The 18,776-nt window shown below is 36.3% G+C and overlaps 2 protein-coding genes across 2 annotated transcripts; both read right to left on the bottom strand.

Annotated features, from left to right (window-relative positions):
• Positions 1-1,257: 1,257 nt before the first annotated feature.
• On the bottom strand, positions 1,258-5,928 carry LOC120631220. The gene is made up of 5 exons (XM_039900702.1): positions 5,887-5,928; positions 5,050-5,212; positions 3,906-4,101; positions 2,996-3,213; positions 1,258-1,961 (listed from the first exon to the last, which is right to left on the bottom strand). Exons 1-5 carry the CDS (start codon positions 5,926-5,928, stop codon positions 1,258-1,260), a joined length of 1,323 nt encoding a protein of 440 aa, XP_039756636.1.
• A 6,562-nt stretch (positions 5,929-12,490) lies between these two features.
• On the bottom strand, positions 12,491-15,924 carry LOC120631219. The gene is made up of 4 exons (XM_039900701.1): positions 15,791-15,924; positions 13,721-13,962; positions 13,018-13,197; positions 12,491-12,951 (listed from the first exon to the last, which is right to left on the bottom strand). The coding sequence occupies exons 1-4, from the start codon at positions 15,922-15,924 to the stop codon at positions 12,491-12,493; spliced, it is 1,017 nt and encodes a 338-aa protein (XP_039756635.1).
• Between the last annotated feature and the right edge of the window lie 2,852 nt (positions 15,925-18,776).

The following is an 18,776-nucleotide window of genomic DNA, read 5'->3' as shown; positions in this document are numbered from 1 at the left end:
AACAATTTCTTGCATTGTTGTTCCTTTTGCTGTAAGTAGTGGCTTTGCGTCCGTAGGAACCGGTTTCATTAATAAAGAAGTATAAATAATCTTTGATTAGAACTAACTTTTTGAGTATAAAACTTTCCTCAGTAAATCTACCTAACGTAAATATTTTTTCAATCTTACTGGCAGTTAAAAATATACAAAGGGACAAATAAAATGTTCAGGTTTATGAGTTACGGATACCAAATACAGTGATGGAGTTTCTTTCAGCATTTCAACAATCGACTGAGGTGTACTTGATATAATATATCTATTTTTGCTCTAGGTGCTTCTGTCACTCACTACTAGAAACCTTCAATCACGTAAACATTGCCAATTGCAAATAAACTTTGAAGTCCGAAGGGGGGAGGGAGTTGGCGTGGGATTGGGAGTGGGAGTGTAATCGGGAATGGAATTAAGCGTGGGAGCGGACGTGGGATTGGCAGTGGTTTTGGGCGTGGTAGTAGACGTACGAGTGGGATTGAGCGTCATGCGTGTGGGAGCGTGTGATAGTGAACATTTTAAGTGTCTAAAATTATACCAGGGCAGAATAGCCGTCGCGCGTGAGGAGGCGTTGTTTAGTGGCCTTACTCCTAACTGGCCTGTCAGCAGCTTGGAGACTGCAAGGGTATCGAGGCCGTGAATCATCAGCGGTCCACATATGCGATCACGATTATCATCATCATATCAACCCATTACCGGCCCACTAAAGGACACGGGTCGCCTCCCACAGTGATAAGGGCTTAGGGTGAGTCCGCCATGCTGGCCCAGTTAGGGTTGGTGGACAATCATGATACGCGTAGGCGCGTACGCGTAGAGCAAATGATAATCTGGATAAGGCTTCATATTATATTTAGTAGGAATGCTTATAGTCGAGATGAGAAGGACTACCTCTCTGGCAGCGGTGTGGGATGTGGTTTAAGTGGGAGGTCCTGGATTCGATTCACGGAAGGCGCAGTTTGGGAATTTATAGTGTCTGAATTTTCTTTGGTCTGGTCTGGTGGGCGGCTTCAGCCGTGGCTAGTTATCACGCTACCGAAAAAGACGTGTCGCTAAGCGATTTAGCGTCCCGGTACGATGTCGCGTAGAAACCGATTAGGGGGGTATTACTACCTTACCCCTAATAGGTGAGCCCGTTACCATCTTACCCTGCATCATCAGTCACCAGATTGCTGTTAAGAGCTGAAGAGGGCAACAAAAGGAATAGACTTTAAGACTTGGAACTGGTTTTATTCACTTTAAAGTAGACTTCAAGGTCGTGTACATGGAATACGTAGACTTGACTATTATCATCAAACAGTTGAAGTTCAGTTTCGTCACACCCCCGGCTGTCAGCATCAGTGTCTTCTGTGAAGCAACGAGCATTAACAGTACAGTTTTTTGATTGGAGACATTAAAATTTTCCCATTCGCAAGCATACAGTGAATTTTCGAAATCGTTACAGGCATCTATCAGCCTCTGCCCGGCCAGACAATCCATGAACACTTGCACCATTGTATAGGGTAGCTGGAGATATGTATTCTGTAGACCTCCAAGCAGCTCAGCAATTATAGATATCGTCATTATGCTGTATTCAACAGCCAAAGTATTACGGAATTCGTGATCTAATTCATGAAACAGATTAATGTTGGCAATGTGAAATTTGACGATATCTCTTAGACGTATTCTTATGAATTCATTAACAATTTTCTCCTTTATGTAAATTGCGTGGATTTTGTCATGGATGGTATGTTTCAGTGCGTTGTAAAAGTTTTGGCTGTCGCTCCACAGATGACTTAGTTCTTCACTGAGTGCGTGTATTTGGGACTCGTTGTAACCGACCACGACTATAACATATACGGCGACGTTTACCATCGTGTACACAGCAAATCCTATACTGGTGTTTGTTAGGAATGTCACTATTTCGTAATTAGGAGATTCGAGCATCGGCTCTAAACCTAAAAAAATAATTGGTTTATCATATTTTACCAATTCTACTAAAACCGAAGTGTGCGATTGAATTTGAGATTCACTTCATCTCCCTAAAAATAGAAAAAATATTGTAGATTGTAAGGTTTTTGTTGTTAGATTTTGGAAAAGGCCAACTGCCAAGTTGGCTTCTTTTCAGTAGAATCTGCTTTGCGAAACGGTGACAGATTCGGTTCTTTAAATAACCGATTATATAATAATTGAAACTTGAGAAACGAATTGCTTGAGGACATATTTTAGCATTCAGCTCATTTGCAAAACAAAACAGGCACATTTCTTTGCAAAAGGAGTAACTAAAGAAGTTTAGAAACTTCTGTTTACAGTTATATGAAGTAACAATTCCCACACAAAATGCTTTTGCCATTTTCAGCTGTTCGATCGGATTTTCCTCTTTGATGGTAAAAAACCAATTTTTTAAAATCAAAATATTATATCATTCAAATCGCTCCATTAATTTTCGAGCTTTTGCGAGTAAACTCACACGCCTATTTATCTATGGATAAGAAAGATAAGAGGTATAATAGATAAATAATAAATAAATAAATATAAATAAATATACTACGACAATACACACATCGCCATCAAAATTCAAAATTCATTTATTTCAAGTAGGCCTAATACAAGCACTTTTGAAACGTCAAGTCTGTCCGTGTGTAGTGACTCTACCACCGGTTCGGAAGGCAGATTCTACCGAGAAGAAGCCGGCAAGAAACTCAGCAGTTGCTCTTTTCCAACATCAAAAATTTACATCTAGTCCCAAAGTAAGCGTAGCTTGTGTTATGGGTACTAAGATAACTGATGAATAATTTTTATGAATAATATACATAAATACTTATAATATATAGATAAACACCCAGACACTGAAAAACATTTATGTTCATCACACAAATATTGTCCAGTTGTGGGAATCGAACCCACGGCCTTGGACTCAGAAAGCTGCCCACTGCGCCAATCGCCCGTCAAAAATAGAAGAGAGAACATATGATTTCAGAAGTAATCTTACCATAGATAATATACAAATCCTCTGAAACATGTCTTCCGGGCAGCACCATGGGTATCAACAAATATATCACACCGTCCGACACAAGCGATACCCAAATAATAATTGCACGTTTTTTGACAATTCTCAACTTAATTCTTAGATTTTTTGCAAATCTGGTGTCCAGTGCGACCTTTTCATCACATTGTAGAAATTTATCAATCGTTTCTTTTATATCATTTCTGGAAGCAAATATTAAATGTTTAATTAGATGCTTTTGTGATCTTCTCGTTCTGGAAATAACAGTTTTAGGATACCAAATCATCGAGTCATAGATAAAGTATCGGCAAGAACTGCTTTTTGTGACATTTTTAATTTATCAAAAGTTTATGTTGTATATTTCATATAGACCTGAACATACTTTAATGCAGTAGTTGAAACCCCAGTCTGTATTAGGAGACAACATTATTGATTCTTAAGAAAGATATTATTAAAAAAAGGTTTTGTATTTCTTCAGTAATGTTCATATCGATATATAGACATTTTACTAACGAATATAAATGGATTATTATCAAATAACACCAAACACATAACAAGTAGGTACTCCTATGAGAGGAGAGTCCCTTGCACAGCTGCAGTGGCACTTTAAAAGGCTAATGTATTTTTTTTTCACTTAAAGGCAGCCTTTGACTGGAATCTCACTTAATTGTAAGTGATGATGCAGTATAAAATGGTAGCTGAGTAGCCTGCTAGGGGTATTAGGCAGTAATATTAAACACAAACAATATTTTTTAAGTCGTAGGCTTACGCAAACTTTTTCATTAAGAAAAACTTAGTGATGCACGTGACGGTGCAGGTAGCCAGGATCAACGCAACAGCTGCTCCGGTGAAGTTCTTCAAGACCTTAACCAACATTGTAAAGTCGTAGGCTTACGCATACATCTTCATGAAGACAAACTTAGTGATGCACGTGACGGTGCAGGTGCCCAGAGTCAACGCGACAGCTGCTCCGGCGAAGTTGTTCAGCCGCGGGTAGTGGATGAACACCTGCCACATCATGGAGAAAATGTACACGTAGAAGTAGCAACCTCCCGCCGCCACGGTCAGAATGTACCATATCAATGATATACCTGGAAAGTGTTATAAATACATAAAATTGTAAATTGTCATCTATATATATAAAAGAAAGTTGTGTTAGTTACACCATGTATACCTCAAGAACGGCTGGACCAATTTTTATGATATTTGAATTTTTGGATTCTTCTTAGACCGGAATAGGATAATAAGTATTAAAATATATCATTCATCAAAAAACAATTATCCGCGGTACGAAGTTCGCCGGGTTTATATAATTAGGTAGTTTTTATATAATTATACTAGCTGCCCTTTACTAGAATTTCAGAATTTGGTCCAAATCTTCGCTCGTTAACAATTTTCAATTTTCCCTCGGGAACTACTTAAGGAATCGGAATAAATAGCCAATGTTCTTTTCCATGTCAAAGGTTACATGCATGCCAAATTTCATCCAAATCCGTTAAGCCGTGAATTTCGGAATTCCCTACGAAAGATTGAACTTCCTCGGACGACCTCTGTCACAAAGAGCTCTTCTTCTACTACAAGATTTAGGAATATGACTTTAAGTTTAAAGAATCATAACCTAATTCGTGTGGAGCTATGTGATACTTTCAGCAGCCCCAACTAAAGAAATCGTATATTCTCCTAACAGTTAGCCTTTTGGACTATTAGGACATAACAATATAATTATAAGATTGTATGTAGTTGAAGTCTAACACAGTAAGTATTTTATTAATGTAAACAGCGGCTCAGGGCCATAGAGTATGAAAATCGTCATCAAAATCAAAATGTTCTGTACTTTACTGTAACAACCTCCATCGGTCGAAATTATAAAGAAGGTATCTCATACGAAGTACTTGGAAATCATTGAAAACATTTCAACTGGTTTCGATTATTGAGCTGGTTACTAGAGAAATCGTTTCTAATGTAGGTATGGTACCTACATTAGAAACGATTTCTCATGAACCGTAAAACCGAAAAACAAAAGCTACGCAAATACTTACGTTTAGTTCGTCTTTTGTATATATTAATGGTCAAAATCCTCAACAAAATAGCAACGTTTCCCATCATGGTTGGAAAATCGTCATGTTCCAAACCAAACTTTTCAAGGCCTCCCCAGAACTTTTTTATTAAGCTCACTTTCATTATTTTGCGACCAAATTTCCACTGAAAAGATGGATTTTACGTTAATTAATATTAGTAATTTCTTAATCATTTTGGAAGAAGTATGAACACACTCGAGGCCTTAGTTCGTTCTTTTGTAACATTATCCGGAAATTAATTTTGGACCTGCCAAATGCCAATGCATACGTTAAATAGCTTTCATAAAATGTTGATATTAATTAATAAACTTTTGACAGATTTTGATAACTTTTTGTGATAATTATTGAAACTGATGGCTTTACGTAGAGAAAATTTAAAAAAAGAGGGACATGCCGTGGTGGTTTTTAGTTTGGGTATACCCCTTTAGAGGGGGGGGGTCCCACAAAACTTCCGTCCTGCCCAAGTGTCGGAGGTAGCAATAAAGCTTTTCCACGCAAAACCACTGTGACACTAAAAACACACAAAAAAATATCTTATCTTATATCTTTAAACGAGCAAATCTTGTATATATATATATATAATTGGAATCTCGGAATCGGCTCCAACGATTTTTATGAAATTTAGTATATAGGGAATTTCGGGGGCGATAAATCGATCAAGCTAGAATTTATTTTTAGTAAAATGTCATTTTATTCGTGTTTTCCGGTAATAACCGATTTAGTGCAGACGAAGTTGCACGGGTCAGCTAGTAGTTACCCAATACGCACGAAATTATTTTTTTGCGTAAACTTTGATACCTCTGGTTCAGAATGTAATAGAGAACCAAGAGTCTGGAACATTTCGCTTATAATGGACACAACGATTTCGCATTGCGTTTATATACACCCAGTGTTACACTCAGTGCTAGATCAAATATGTATGCAAACTAAGTGAGCACGAGAAATTTTAAACTTAAATATGTAATATCAAATTCCTTGGCAATACAATTCCAAAAGTAAACAATTATTTACATACTATATTCGATTTATTTCTTTTAAGTAAAACTATTCTAAGGACATACAAGGCGATTTTTTATAAGCTTGACGACCTCCCCAGCGAAGCGGTATAGGCTGTGGTTTTAAGTTGGAGGTCCCGGGTTCGATTCCAGGAAGGGGCAATTTGGTAATTTATCTGGTCCGCTCTGATCCGGCTTCGGCCTTGGACAGTCACCACAATATTTTCAAAGACTAAGCAAAGCGATTTAGCGTTCCGGTTCGAAGTCGCGTAGAAACCGATTAAAGCTATGGATTAAATATAACAGCTATACTCCCTAACAGGTTAGCCCGCTAACCATCTTGGACTACATCATCACTTACCACCAGGTGAGATTGCAGTCAAGGGTTAACTTGTAATGTGAAAAAAAGGCTTCATAGGGCCCTTTAATCCGAATGTATGGTAAGTATCTATTGGAATGAAAAACCTTGCGATTAACTGGTACAATATAGTTGATATAAAAGAGCACTTATTTGAAGAAGAAAAAAAATACTTTTTTGCACACAAACATCGAAATATACATCAATTAAAGAAGTAAACAAAATAAAAGAATACAAAAATTGTAGGCCTTATTGCTGCAAGCAATCTTTTACAAAATTCAAAAATTCAAAATTCATTTATTTCAAGTAGGCCTAATATAAGGACTTTTGAAACGTCAAGTCTGTCCGTGTGTAGTGACTCTACCACCGGTTCGGAACGCAGATTCTACCAAGAAGAAGCCGGCAAGGAACTCAGCAGTTGCTCTTTTCTAATATCAACAATATACATTTTAAATTTTAAAAATCATTTTTCTATCTTGTGAGAGATGAAAAGCGGAGCCGGATGCTTCCAATCAACCTTGTCATTAAGAAATTCATCTATTGTATAATAACCTCGCTGTAATAAATGTGTTTTAACACATTCTTTGAATTTATGCATTGGTAGGTACAAAATTACCTTAGGAATATATTAGGAAAACAGTGTTCACAAGCAGTACCGTGCTATGTATATTTCAGTTTATATTATTACTTACACAAATTGTCAAAAGTAAATAGCTTCCTTCTTCGGTATCTTATCCTCCATCATATGGTAAGCACAGTTGACCTGATAAATAATGCGTATAGTACCTGAATGTTACGTGGTATTTCAATAATGAAAAAGTCAAACAGTACCACTTCCTCGAACACCGCTGTGTGCACGATCGATGCCCAATGCCCACCATTATGTTATCTGACTTCGATCTTGGAGTTCTAACAAGTGATTGCTGTTTGTAAAAACATAAATTTACCACAAAATGTTTGCTATTTGTTTTGTGAATCCAGTAACAAATGTTCCATTATTCGCTTCTTTTTGATTTTAAGGGCCATTATTTTTTATGATAAAATCAACATTGAACTTATCTCATCGTATCCCAAAAATTGGTTTTGACGTCTGCTGACCCAAGAGCTGGCGCTTATTTAGCCCAACGGCTAAGTCAAGCAATTCAAAGGTGCAATAGCGCCAGCATTGTGCATGTACCACGCCCATATGTTAACAGTTAGACGGCTTATAAAAATGTGACATTGAAGTATTACGTAATTATTAATTAACTGTCTCGTTTCTTAAATGGTCTACGATCAGGGAATTCTGGATACGATTACCGAGTCGGTCCATAAAATCTAAGGTATTGGGGTATAACATATTGGGGTATTTGGCGCCGACCATCATCAAGCCTTGGAAAACACCATGGGCTGTCATGCCTTTTTTTTTGTTTACAAGGGGGAAATATCCTGAAAGCAAAATACCCAACTTCTTGCGAGGTATTCCGTTTAGGTGGGGTTCCTCTCCACTAAAATTCCTTCAGTCGCCGTCCTCAGCACATATTTGGGAGGCTCCAGAAGAAAGAACCATCTTGCACGGCGCCCTGTTTGGCTCACATGGGGGAAAAGTTTCCTCACATGCTCGTTTATCTCTATGTGAGGCACGACAGCCTGAAACGCATCAAGCCACCCACTTCCCGAGACCACATGTTAGAGGCTAAAACCCTTAAAATATCCAGCCATCCGAGGCCCCAAGGTCCTTTTACTGTACAGTACAGTAACTACTGCATGGGCCGATGGTTATTTTGTGTATTTGTGTACGGGGTGTGTTTTCGTCTCCGGGCAGGATCGGTTTCGCTCCCGTAAGACTGATTCGCCCTGAAAAGACCATCCCCCAGAACGAGTAAATAAGGTAAATCGTGAGTGGCTCCCAATTTTACTTATCGTTATAGGTTTAATACTTGAGAATCTTTTGATTGCGTTCGTCACCACTCCGCCATATTCAAATTTGTCTTCCGCAAACAAAACCCTGGAGGAGCTATTTACACGCCTCTCCTGGGCCTCCCCTGGGCACAGACTTCAGATTCTAATAAAGGAAATTAATGTATATAATGTAATCCTGCAACATTTTATAAAATCTAGGATGAACAGAGCGGCTATAAAAGCTTATTTAATTGTAAGATTAGTGACGGTTATTTTGGAATCATACATCGTCATAGTCGTAGAATAATGTCGGTTTTGAAAAAAATATGAAATTCACTTTTTACCATATTTGGATTCTACATTATCGAAATAATATTACTGCATCAAAAAAAAATTAAATGTATTTTGTTTTCCGAAATAATCAGTCGGTAAACTGACGGATTTCAAAGACGCCCGTAGTAAAATAACGCTTGTGTATACTCGTCTTTGTACGACGCGCGGGGATCTCCCGCCGACCCTCTCGCTCCCGGCGGATCTGCGCAATCGCCACTATTCTTCGAACTTGCCCACGCGTTGCACCGGATTACATTTTTCTTAAACAATTTTCCCAGTTTTTCTTAGTTGACCTGTTTTCTAATTAATCGGGCCTAGTTTTCTACATACAATTTTAAAAGGTGTGCCACAATAAAAACAGGACGATCAACGCTTATGTTAACACTTGTGGAAGAAAGTAGCCAAAATATACAAATTACGAATTTTACTCATGAAGAGTGCAGTGGTGAGGATAACAGTATACCTGGGACTCCAGGTAAGTTAATGAACTATGTAGTAGCATTATTGGAATTATTTTTCTTATATTGTACATAATTTTTTAAAGTAAATAATTATATCGTTGGTTCTGACTATCCGTCGGTTTTCTGCGGAAAACTATAAATCAATTTAAATTTTAATTTGCATAAAAATAATATTTGCTACCTAATAAAAATACAATATTCTGTTGAGTTTATGTTATATTTAATAATTTTAATTTTTAAGTTGCATGTAACTATACTTCATTTTTCTATGGGCGTGATAGTGACGCGTGATTACAACCTACTATATTCTGCGGACACGCTTTTTTATCTAACGGTCGTATCTGACCATCCCACTTTATTCTTAGAACCAAATTCAATTCCGCCTTTTTTCTATTGAAAAACTATGATTATTTGTATATATTTAATATATTTTTTTACATATGAATAATCTGATCTTAGTTATAATTAACCTGTTTAGAAAAAATAAAGTAATTTTCATAAAATAAAGTAAATAGATCCTTTTTAGTGTGAATCGACTTACTGTTTAAAGTAAACGAAGTAAACGTTGACCTGAAGTATTTATAATAATTAATACCAACCTACATTTTTTATACATACTGATATCTTTTCAGAATGCCATTCGCCACTGCCAATGCCAGGAGCATGCAAAATATTATAAAAAACGAATGACATGTAAGAGGACGTCTTTTCAGATGACGTACACGGAACAAGCGAAATAATAAAATCAACAGATGAAAATATTAAGAACCCGAACATACCATTACCTTCTTGTGTTCTTAGAGAAGATCCCTTCGCAGCCGTGTATCAAAATGCATCCTCACCATATTTACTCCCGTCAGAAAATCAGCACGATGTCGTGTCCTTTTTAAATATCAGCTCATTTTTAACTCCTCTTAATACCTCTACCTTAAGATCAGATCTGTCACCTTTCCCACAACCGATTACCCCAGCTGTTGACTACGATGGGCATACACCTATACCATCACCAGCAAAAACCCATTGTGAAGTATGTAACGGTATTTTTTGTTCCACTCACGATTGTGTAAACTATAGCAACTGTCCATTACAGCTGTGACTGTGACTGGCATGAAGACACAGCTGTGTGATCAACACAGCTATGTCTTCATGCCAGTCGTCTCCAGCGCCTTTTATTTGATGTACAGGTAAAAAACGTGTCCGAAATTATGATTATTGGAATAAGTTAAGGGAAAGCGTTTAACTAATGCAGGAAAAGAATACTCCTAAACTCCTAAATACTAAAAAAAGCGTTGTTGTTCCAGCAAAAGCCATAGGTAGGCCTTGCACGTAGACATAAATGTTACACTATGTTGACTTTCGAAGAAAGATAGTATGCGTTTGAAAATATTTGGAAATTAGGTGATCTTGAGAAACAATGGTTGCTGGTTGCGAATTATACTACACAACAGAAGAAGAAAAGGGGTCTTCAATGAGATTTAAAGCATAACCGTCAATTCACTTACAAATATTTTTTGCCAAAGGGCTCATCAAAAATAGAGGTTTGTAAAATCATGTTTTTAAGTACATATTCGATTAGAGAAAGTTCGGACAGCTTGGGATAAATATGACAGAAGCAAGATTTCATAAAGAAGTTCGCATCGAAAGGTGTAAAAGAGTTTCGATTCTGGTCAGACAATTACGGTGGCCAGAATCGAAATCGCATAGTCTTTAATGTGAATGCTCATGTAGCTAAAGAACATGATATAAATATAACACATAGATTCCTTGAAAAAGGACACAACGAAAACGAGGGGATTCTATCCACAGTGTAATAGAAAGGGCTGCTGATCATTAAACAATTTATTCACCACATGAATGGAAGTTACTTGTACGTTGGGCTAAGGTAACATGTAATTCTTATGAAGTTATAGATGTAAATCAATCGTTGGTGTTTAATTTTAAAGATCAGCTAAAAAAAAAGAACTGGGTTAAAAGTACTGCTAATAAAAATGAAGTTTGGACTCAGAGCAATATAATCCGGTACAAATATGCTTTATCTGATGATTATATGACACTAGTACTTCGAAAGGAGACTATAAATTACAATGCTCCAACCTTACACAAAGCCTATGTGCGTCCAATTCCAATCAGTAATGAAAAATATAAGGATCTTATTAGTCTTTGCGATTCCTCAATAATATCTATCAAATACTACAACTTTTTGAGAAATTTAACTCATGGACGTAATGTTTCTGATAATAACAAGGAATAGATAATTGTGCAATAGATTATTGTTACTACTGTTAATAATACATTGTTTGCTTAATTGTTACTATTTTGATCTCTGATAAGATTATTTTTCTAGGATATTTTCAGTACAATAAATGCCGTTACTTATTTTTATAGTATGAGAATGATTTTAATACGCTAAGCAAAGAAATGATATTGTTTAAGTTTTTTGATAAGAATTTTTTTTTTATTATACCGATTAAAATTGTATGCTTTATTTAAGATACTCTACCTACCCCAACCTGTTATTAAATAGGTAAGTTGATATCGTATCAACTTACCTATTTAATATCAGTCCACCTGGTCAAAATAGAACATGACAGATAACATCAAATCAAATCCGCCAAAATATTACTCAGTAAGTTGATAGAACATTATCGGAAAGTAACATCCATCATTCTTTGAACAGTAACTTTACGAAGAACAATATCGGATAATACTATGTGACTTTGTTGAGTCCATAGTAAAATGAAGCATGTGATTTTTCTGGAAAATTAATAATTATAAGTTGTTATTTTTATTCTAAAACAATGCCTATTTTTTGCTTGTATTCCAATTTTCATAATTACAGATTTAGAATTAAAAAAGTTATGTCAAAAAAACTTACAAAAAAACTTAAAATGGCTGCCCTGTAAAGTTTAACATTTGTCAGATCCGTCACTATTCTACGACTATGACGACATATACAGGTCTTGAATTAAAAACATACTGACAGTGAACAGTCATCTTTCAGATAAATAGTTTATACTAATGTGTATACCTTCAACAAAGCCAGCCAAAACTAGTTTGTGTTCAAATCGAATCAATCTTTTGGTTTGACAACTCAATCTAACGCCTAGGTTTATCTGATTTGACATGACGTTACTAAAATTAAGTTAGTATAGGTAACCAATAATCACCACGCTGGGCAGACTTAAAATAAAAACGCACATTACTTCGAAAATGTAGGGGTACGTGCCGGGGATGCTATCGATATTGTGTACGATGTACTTTGGAATCAGTTTACCTCATCCTGTGATATCTTGGATTTCCGTTATATTGATATTGGAAATATGTATACAGGACTAAAATCAAGGGTAGAAGAAAAAAATAACAAAAGCTAATGTTCATTTATTAATACTAGATTTCAGAGCCGTGTACGCTGAATATGCAGACTTCAATATCATCATTAAGCATTCGAAATTCAAATTCGCCATACCACCAGCTGATAACATAAGGGTATTTTGAGAAATTAAGAGCATCAATGATATTGTTTTCTGATTGTCCGCATTAAAATTTTCCCATTCGCAACTGTATAAGGCATTTTCAAATTCACGGCATGCGTCAATTAACCTTTGTCCAGAAAGGCAGTCCATAAATATTTGAACAACGGTATATGGCACTTGCAGGTATGTATTTTCCAATCCTCCAAGCAGCTCCGCGATTATAGCTATAGACATTATACTGTACTCAATGGCCAAAGTATCGCTGAATTCGTTATTCAATTCTCGGAAAAGGTGAATATTTGTTACGTGATAATGTATTATAGCTTTTAATCGGATTCGTATGTACTCGTTGACAATTTTTTCTTTTATGTAAACCGCGTATATTTTATTATTTATTCTATGCTTAATTCTATTGTAGAAGTTTTGACTGTCATCCCAGAGATTTCTCACTTCAATGCATATGGTAAACATTTGGGCTTCGTTGTAACCGACGATTACTATGACATAAATGGCTACATTTACCATTAGGTATACGCAAAAGCCGACACTTATTGTCGTCACGATATGTACTATTTCGTAGTTGGGCGACTCCAGCATAGGTTCCAAGCCTATATCCAAAACAAATTCTTTAATTATACATAAAATATGGAGAACAATATTATAGAGTATAATTTATATCCACTTAATAGTAAGTGCAAAACCTTTGCCTATAAACAGAGCAAGTACTCTTCGCATGTAAGGAACACGTTCTGCAACGTCAGCCATGTGCCCATCAACGTGAAGGTTTTTATGTGCCTGTAACTACACCGGCAATCATGGCCTTTAGACCCGCAGGGGTGATTACGTATCTCATAAAAGACTTGCGACAGACGTAAATCCCGCGATTTTTGATGTCAAACGTCACTTTTGCATACAAAAAAATTACTAAAGTGACGTTTGTCAGCAAATATTGCAACATTTACGCATGGTGAGATACGGAATCACCCTTCGGAACACAGAAATGCTGCTTGGCGGTAAAAGTTCCCCAGGCGAGCTCTGTCAATAAATAATTTAAATAGAATTTAGCTTACATAACGTTCAGTAGCATATATCTTCGTTTACAAAATTGTTAATAGTCACAAATTTCCTTACCATAGAGTATGTACAATTCCTCAGTAACGTGACGGCCAGGCCTTATAAAAGGTATCAAGACGTAAACTATACCATTTATAACTAGAAATATCCAAATACTGATTGCTCGTTTTTTGACCACTCTTAGATATTTTCGTAAATTATTTGAAAACCTAGTTCCCGGTTCAAATTCGGCATCGAATGTTAGAAATTTTTGTACAGTCTCTCTTATGCTGCTCCTGTTATAATGAAAATTATAGAAGCTGTATTTTTCATTGCTTTGAATTTTAATTGTTTGGATAGATTTTTAAATAATGTAATTATATTCGGTTCTATTTTTCTAACTTATCTTATTATGGAAACAATATTTTCATTCCTTTTTAGTGTAAAGTATGTTTTAAAAATAGAAGTAAATGAAATGTGAGGAAATTATTTGAATTTTAATTGTTTGAATAGCTTTAAAATAATGGAATTATATTCTATTATATTTTTCTAACTTGTCTTATTATGGAAACAATCTTTTCATTACTTTTAAGTGTAACGTATATTTTAAAAATAGAATTAAATTAACATTCAATATAGTTTGGGAAGGTACATTATTTACAAGTCAAACCCTTTTATTAGAGGTAGTTGTTTAAAAAATTTGTGGCGTCGGCCATCTCGGACTGTTTTTCATCAGACACATACACACACAAACACACTCACACATAGACATACACCCACATAGACACACACACACACATACACATAAACACACACACACACACACACACTCACGCGCGCACAGACACGTCAAGCTTACAACACCCCGTAATTATTGCGTCGGGGGTTAATTACTTTTATTATTTTTTATAATATTTTCAAAACTATCTGTAACTGAAACAAAATGAAAACTGTATTTGAAAGATTGTTTATACGAGTATAAGAAGGCATGGAAAAAAATGGAATGTACTTACACATGTATCATCATAAACAGAAATTTCGTAACGCATGTGACATTACACGCTGTCAGTGATATCGCAACAGCTCTCGCAGTGTAGTTCTTGGTTGATCTATAGCGGACGCATACCAACCACAACATAGAGAAGATATAGACGTAAAAATAGCAGATGGCAGCGATGATTGTTATAACGTAGTAGAACCAGGCTATACCTTTGAAATTGAGACAGTGTAAATACAGCTACGCCAGCTTCTATCCAATCAATACAAACGTATCAATTAAAAATTTAAGAACCTCCAACTTTCAATATCGTTATATTATTTTACTAGACGAGCCTTTTTATTCAAAATCCATTTTGAGGAAGTTAAAGACAATCTTGTACCATTTTTTTTTTCTTTTTTACTGCAATTTGGCCCTTGACTGCAATCTCACCTGGTGGTAAGTGATGATGCAGTCTAAGATGGTATCGGGCTAACCTGTGTCGTAGTCATACCCCTAATCGGTTTCTAAGCGAATGCAAGTATTCCTGGGTGCCTTCAATCGTTACCACATAACTAGATTCTGGCGTTTTGCCACTTTTACGTTTTATATTGGTGAAAAAATCTAAACCTAGATGCTTAATATATACTATATATCATATCAGAATAATTATTATTAAAATTGCTAATAAAAAATAACTGGCTGGCACACAATCCCTATCCCTACTAATATTATAACTGTCAATGTAAGTCTGTTTGTTACGCTTTCACGCAAAAACTACTTAACCGATCCTCATGAAACTTTGTACACAAATTCTTGGAAGTGTTAAATGTAATATAGGATACTTTTTATCCCGACCTTAAGCTCTGTTCCTTTGGGAGAGGGGATTAAAGTGCTTGACGATTTTACACCATAACTTCGACAGATTACGAGTATAACCGATTAAAATTATTATTTTTGTACTATAGAGGTTATAATATGAGTTTCATTTTGCCCAAACTGTGGTTGGAGATAGAGAACAGAACTCCTCAGCGGACAGCAGCAAACCCCTCATTTAAGGCTTAGCGATACAGAAGACTTTAATTTTTTTAGAACTGCAACTAAATTTAATGCCAAGTGAAAAAACTAAATCAAACTCAGACGAAGTCGCGGGCAACAGCTAGTATATATACAATATACGACTCTTACTTTTGCTATCGTTTTTGTAAATATTTACTATCATTGTTCTTAATAGAAGAGCGACGTTTTCTATCATGGTAGGAAAATTGTCATCATCCAAACTAAATGTTTTTAGAGTTGCCCACATAGCTTGAAGTTTCATGTTTAATTGAGTAAAATTGTTATCCTGCAAAAAATTATATGCTATGTATTTCACAATTTTATAAATTAATATACTTATAAGAAAAAGTCTTTGGAATTCAATTAATTCTATCGAATTACGATGGTGTAACTAAAAGCGCAATTAATTAATTAATAATTAATCACTACCGGTTAATTTAAGCATTTCGAACAATAGGTAACCGATATAGGTAACCCAAGGCAGTTATCAACAGGGAAGTGGGAGACGTGCATCCTGTTAGGACTTGGACCTCGGCTCGGTTCGACGTTAATCTGAGTGTTGGTGGACTTTTGGACTAATTATTGTTTAGTCTGAGCTCCCCCGTGACCGTGGTGAGGGTCCACGTCCGGATGACATCAAAAATCGGGGCCCTCGTCTTCACCGGCGAAGACGCTGTGTTTGCTGTGTGTTTTTGAGACACATTGTCGGTAATAATTTGATCGTCAGGGTCGTAAAGACCATGCTTTGGACGTCACCGCCTAAACACGACGTCGGGGGCGGGGGCATTAATGCCTCGACCATTGGAAGGTTGGGATGTCATACTGCTTTCTCAAAGTAGAACTTTAATAATTTTTTAATGTACTGGGCTATGGTGGATCGAGGTCTCGGTGGAGATTGTTGCGACGTTGCGCACGAACCACAGGCTGCCCGTGGCCATGCGTATAAACTTATTCCGTAGGACTTGAAAGCTCTTGTAAGAGCTGTAAGGGTGATGGGCGAATACGATACAGGCGTATGTCATCATGGAACGCATGCACGTTTTATACTAGGTTACCTTGTGACCATTACGGCAAATAATCAGATAGAGGCGACCCATCACACTCGCAGCCTTGTTGGGGGCCTTGCGGAAGTCCGCGATAAAATTCATTCTATGATCGACGTTGTCTTGCCAAGGTATAGGACGCCCGTAGAGAGTGACCTCCGCGGGTTTTACCGTGAAGTGGCTTCTCTGATTGCCCGTGAAGAGCACCGTTACGCTCTTCCCGGGTTTCACCTCGATCCTACAGAGGCGGAACCACTTGTCCAACAGCTGGATCGCCTTTTGGAGTCGACTGGCGATGTTACTCGGGATCGGTCGCAAAGAGAGCGGTATCGTCGACGTATTGGGCCAGTTTGACAGTTGCCGGTAGGTGAAGGGGCCTTCGCCGGTGTTGCCCCGGTAATATATGAATCAAAACAACTCAAGTAGTAGGGAAGCATCGAACGATGCTGCGTGAGCGGTGCACGTGTTCATTACAGATTTCTGCCAGCTGCGTACAGCGACACAAGCGCCGACAAATACATAGACACACACAGTTTTCCTGGCCGATTTTGACTACGGTTGCACATCACCAGAAAGATTTTCGAACTACGCGGGCGAAACTATACTTAGTGCACAAGACTGTATGCGCAAACACCCTCTATTCCTTCACTCGCATAGTCTCTCCGATATGACGGGAAAGAGATCAGGTGCAAGACTCACAGCTTAACGTGCTCTCCGGGGAGCGAAAATAAATGAATATATATTATTTAAGCACTCACAAAATTCAAGGATTTAAAACTTATTATGATTTACTGCTGTAAAATGGTAGACTAGTTTAGTGTTTCTGATATTAGCTACAACGAATACTTTATCGATTTTGTTTGTATCCTTTTAAGGTCTGTTATTTTATACTCTTATTTATGTTATATAAATATTTTATTATACGTGTCTTTGTTAGCCCCACTTAGATCCATACTAAAAGCAACAGCAGAAAGTGTTTGATCGAACACTTATTTACGTGATCGATTTTTCATTGCGACTTTTATCAGTTGATGTCATCAGAGTCTATATTGACATTGTTTGTGTTACCAAATGTTTTTTGTCAACAATACTACTTACTATTTATAAGAAGTCTTAAAAAATCGGGATTAGGAATAATTAATTTTATGTAGGGGGCATAAAAGAATGAATGTTTCAAATACACTATAAATACAATACACACAAATATATAACATACTCACACATAAACACACACACACACACACACATTCAAACACCTTCACTCCCACACACACAAGTTTTTCATTTTATTTAATTGTCTGCTAATCGACATTAGTTAGAATTAGTAAATTGTTAAAAGATATTTTACGAAATGGCGTGACATCTTGAGGCAGGCATATAACTTACTTTAAAGGATGTCCTAACGGCTCAATGTTTATGAATAAATAAATATTTTTTCATATTTTTGAGTAATTTATTAACTTTTACTTTTTAAATTATTACACTTTTATCGTACAAAAGCATAGTATGCAATCTGTGAGAAGAATAGAAGTCAATTTCTCAATTTCACTTTCAGCAAATCTCCTTTAGTAGCTCGCAGCCCGACATCCATCTTGAGTTCCAGATTCTTAGCTTCTGATATACTTAAATATGAGATGTTACACACAATGCGCCAGAACAGTTTTCAGAAACGCCATAGCCATACCTTTGACCTGAAATACAAGATTTCAGTTTTAATCTGGGATGGTAGCCCGATCTTAATAACTAATCAATGTAATCCAAAATGTTCACATGATAGATTTTATTTGGTTCGCTTTACTTATCATGAAAATTGATTGATTTTTAATTAAATAATTTTATGAATTTTAAAAACATAATATGACATCATACACAGCGCACACAAGCATTGCCATCCTAATTAAATAATGTGAAATACTAATAACCAGTCGCGATAAAACCTTGATAAAGTGCATACGTATTTTCTTTTAAACTTCCCACAACCTACAATAAGTAATCAATCAATTTGATATTTGACTTAGAGTAACGCTACTGTTTGTATCAGGAAAAGAAACGCTCC

This window comes from Pararge aegeria, chromosome 17, assembly GCF_905163445.1.
Source record: "Pararge aegeria chromosome 17, ilParAegt1.1, whole genome shotgun sequence".
Taxonomy (NCBI): domain Eukaryota; kingdom Metazoa; phylum Arthropoda; class Insecta; order Lepidoptera; family Nymphalidae; genus Pararge; species Pararge aegeria.
This window is presented reverse-complemented; position numbering and strand designations above follow the sequence as displayed.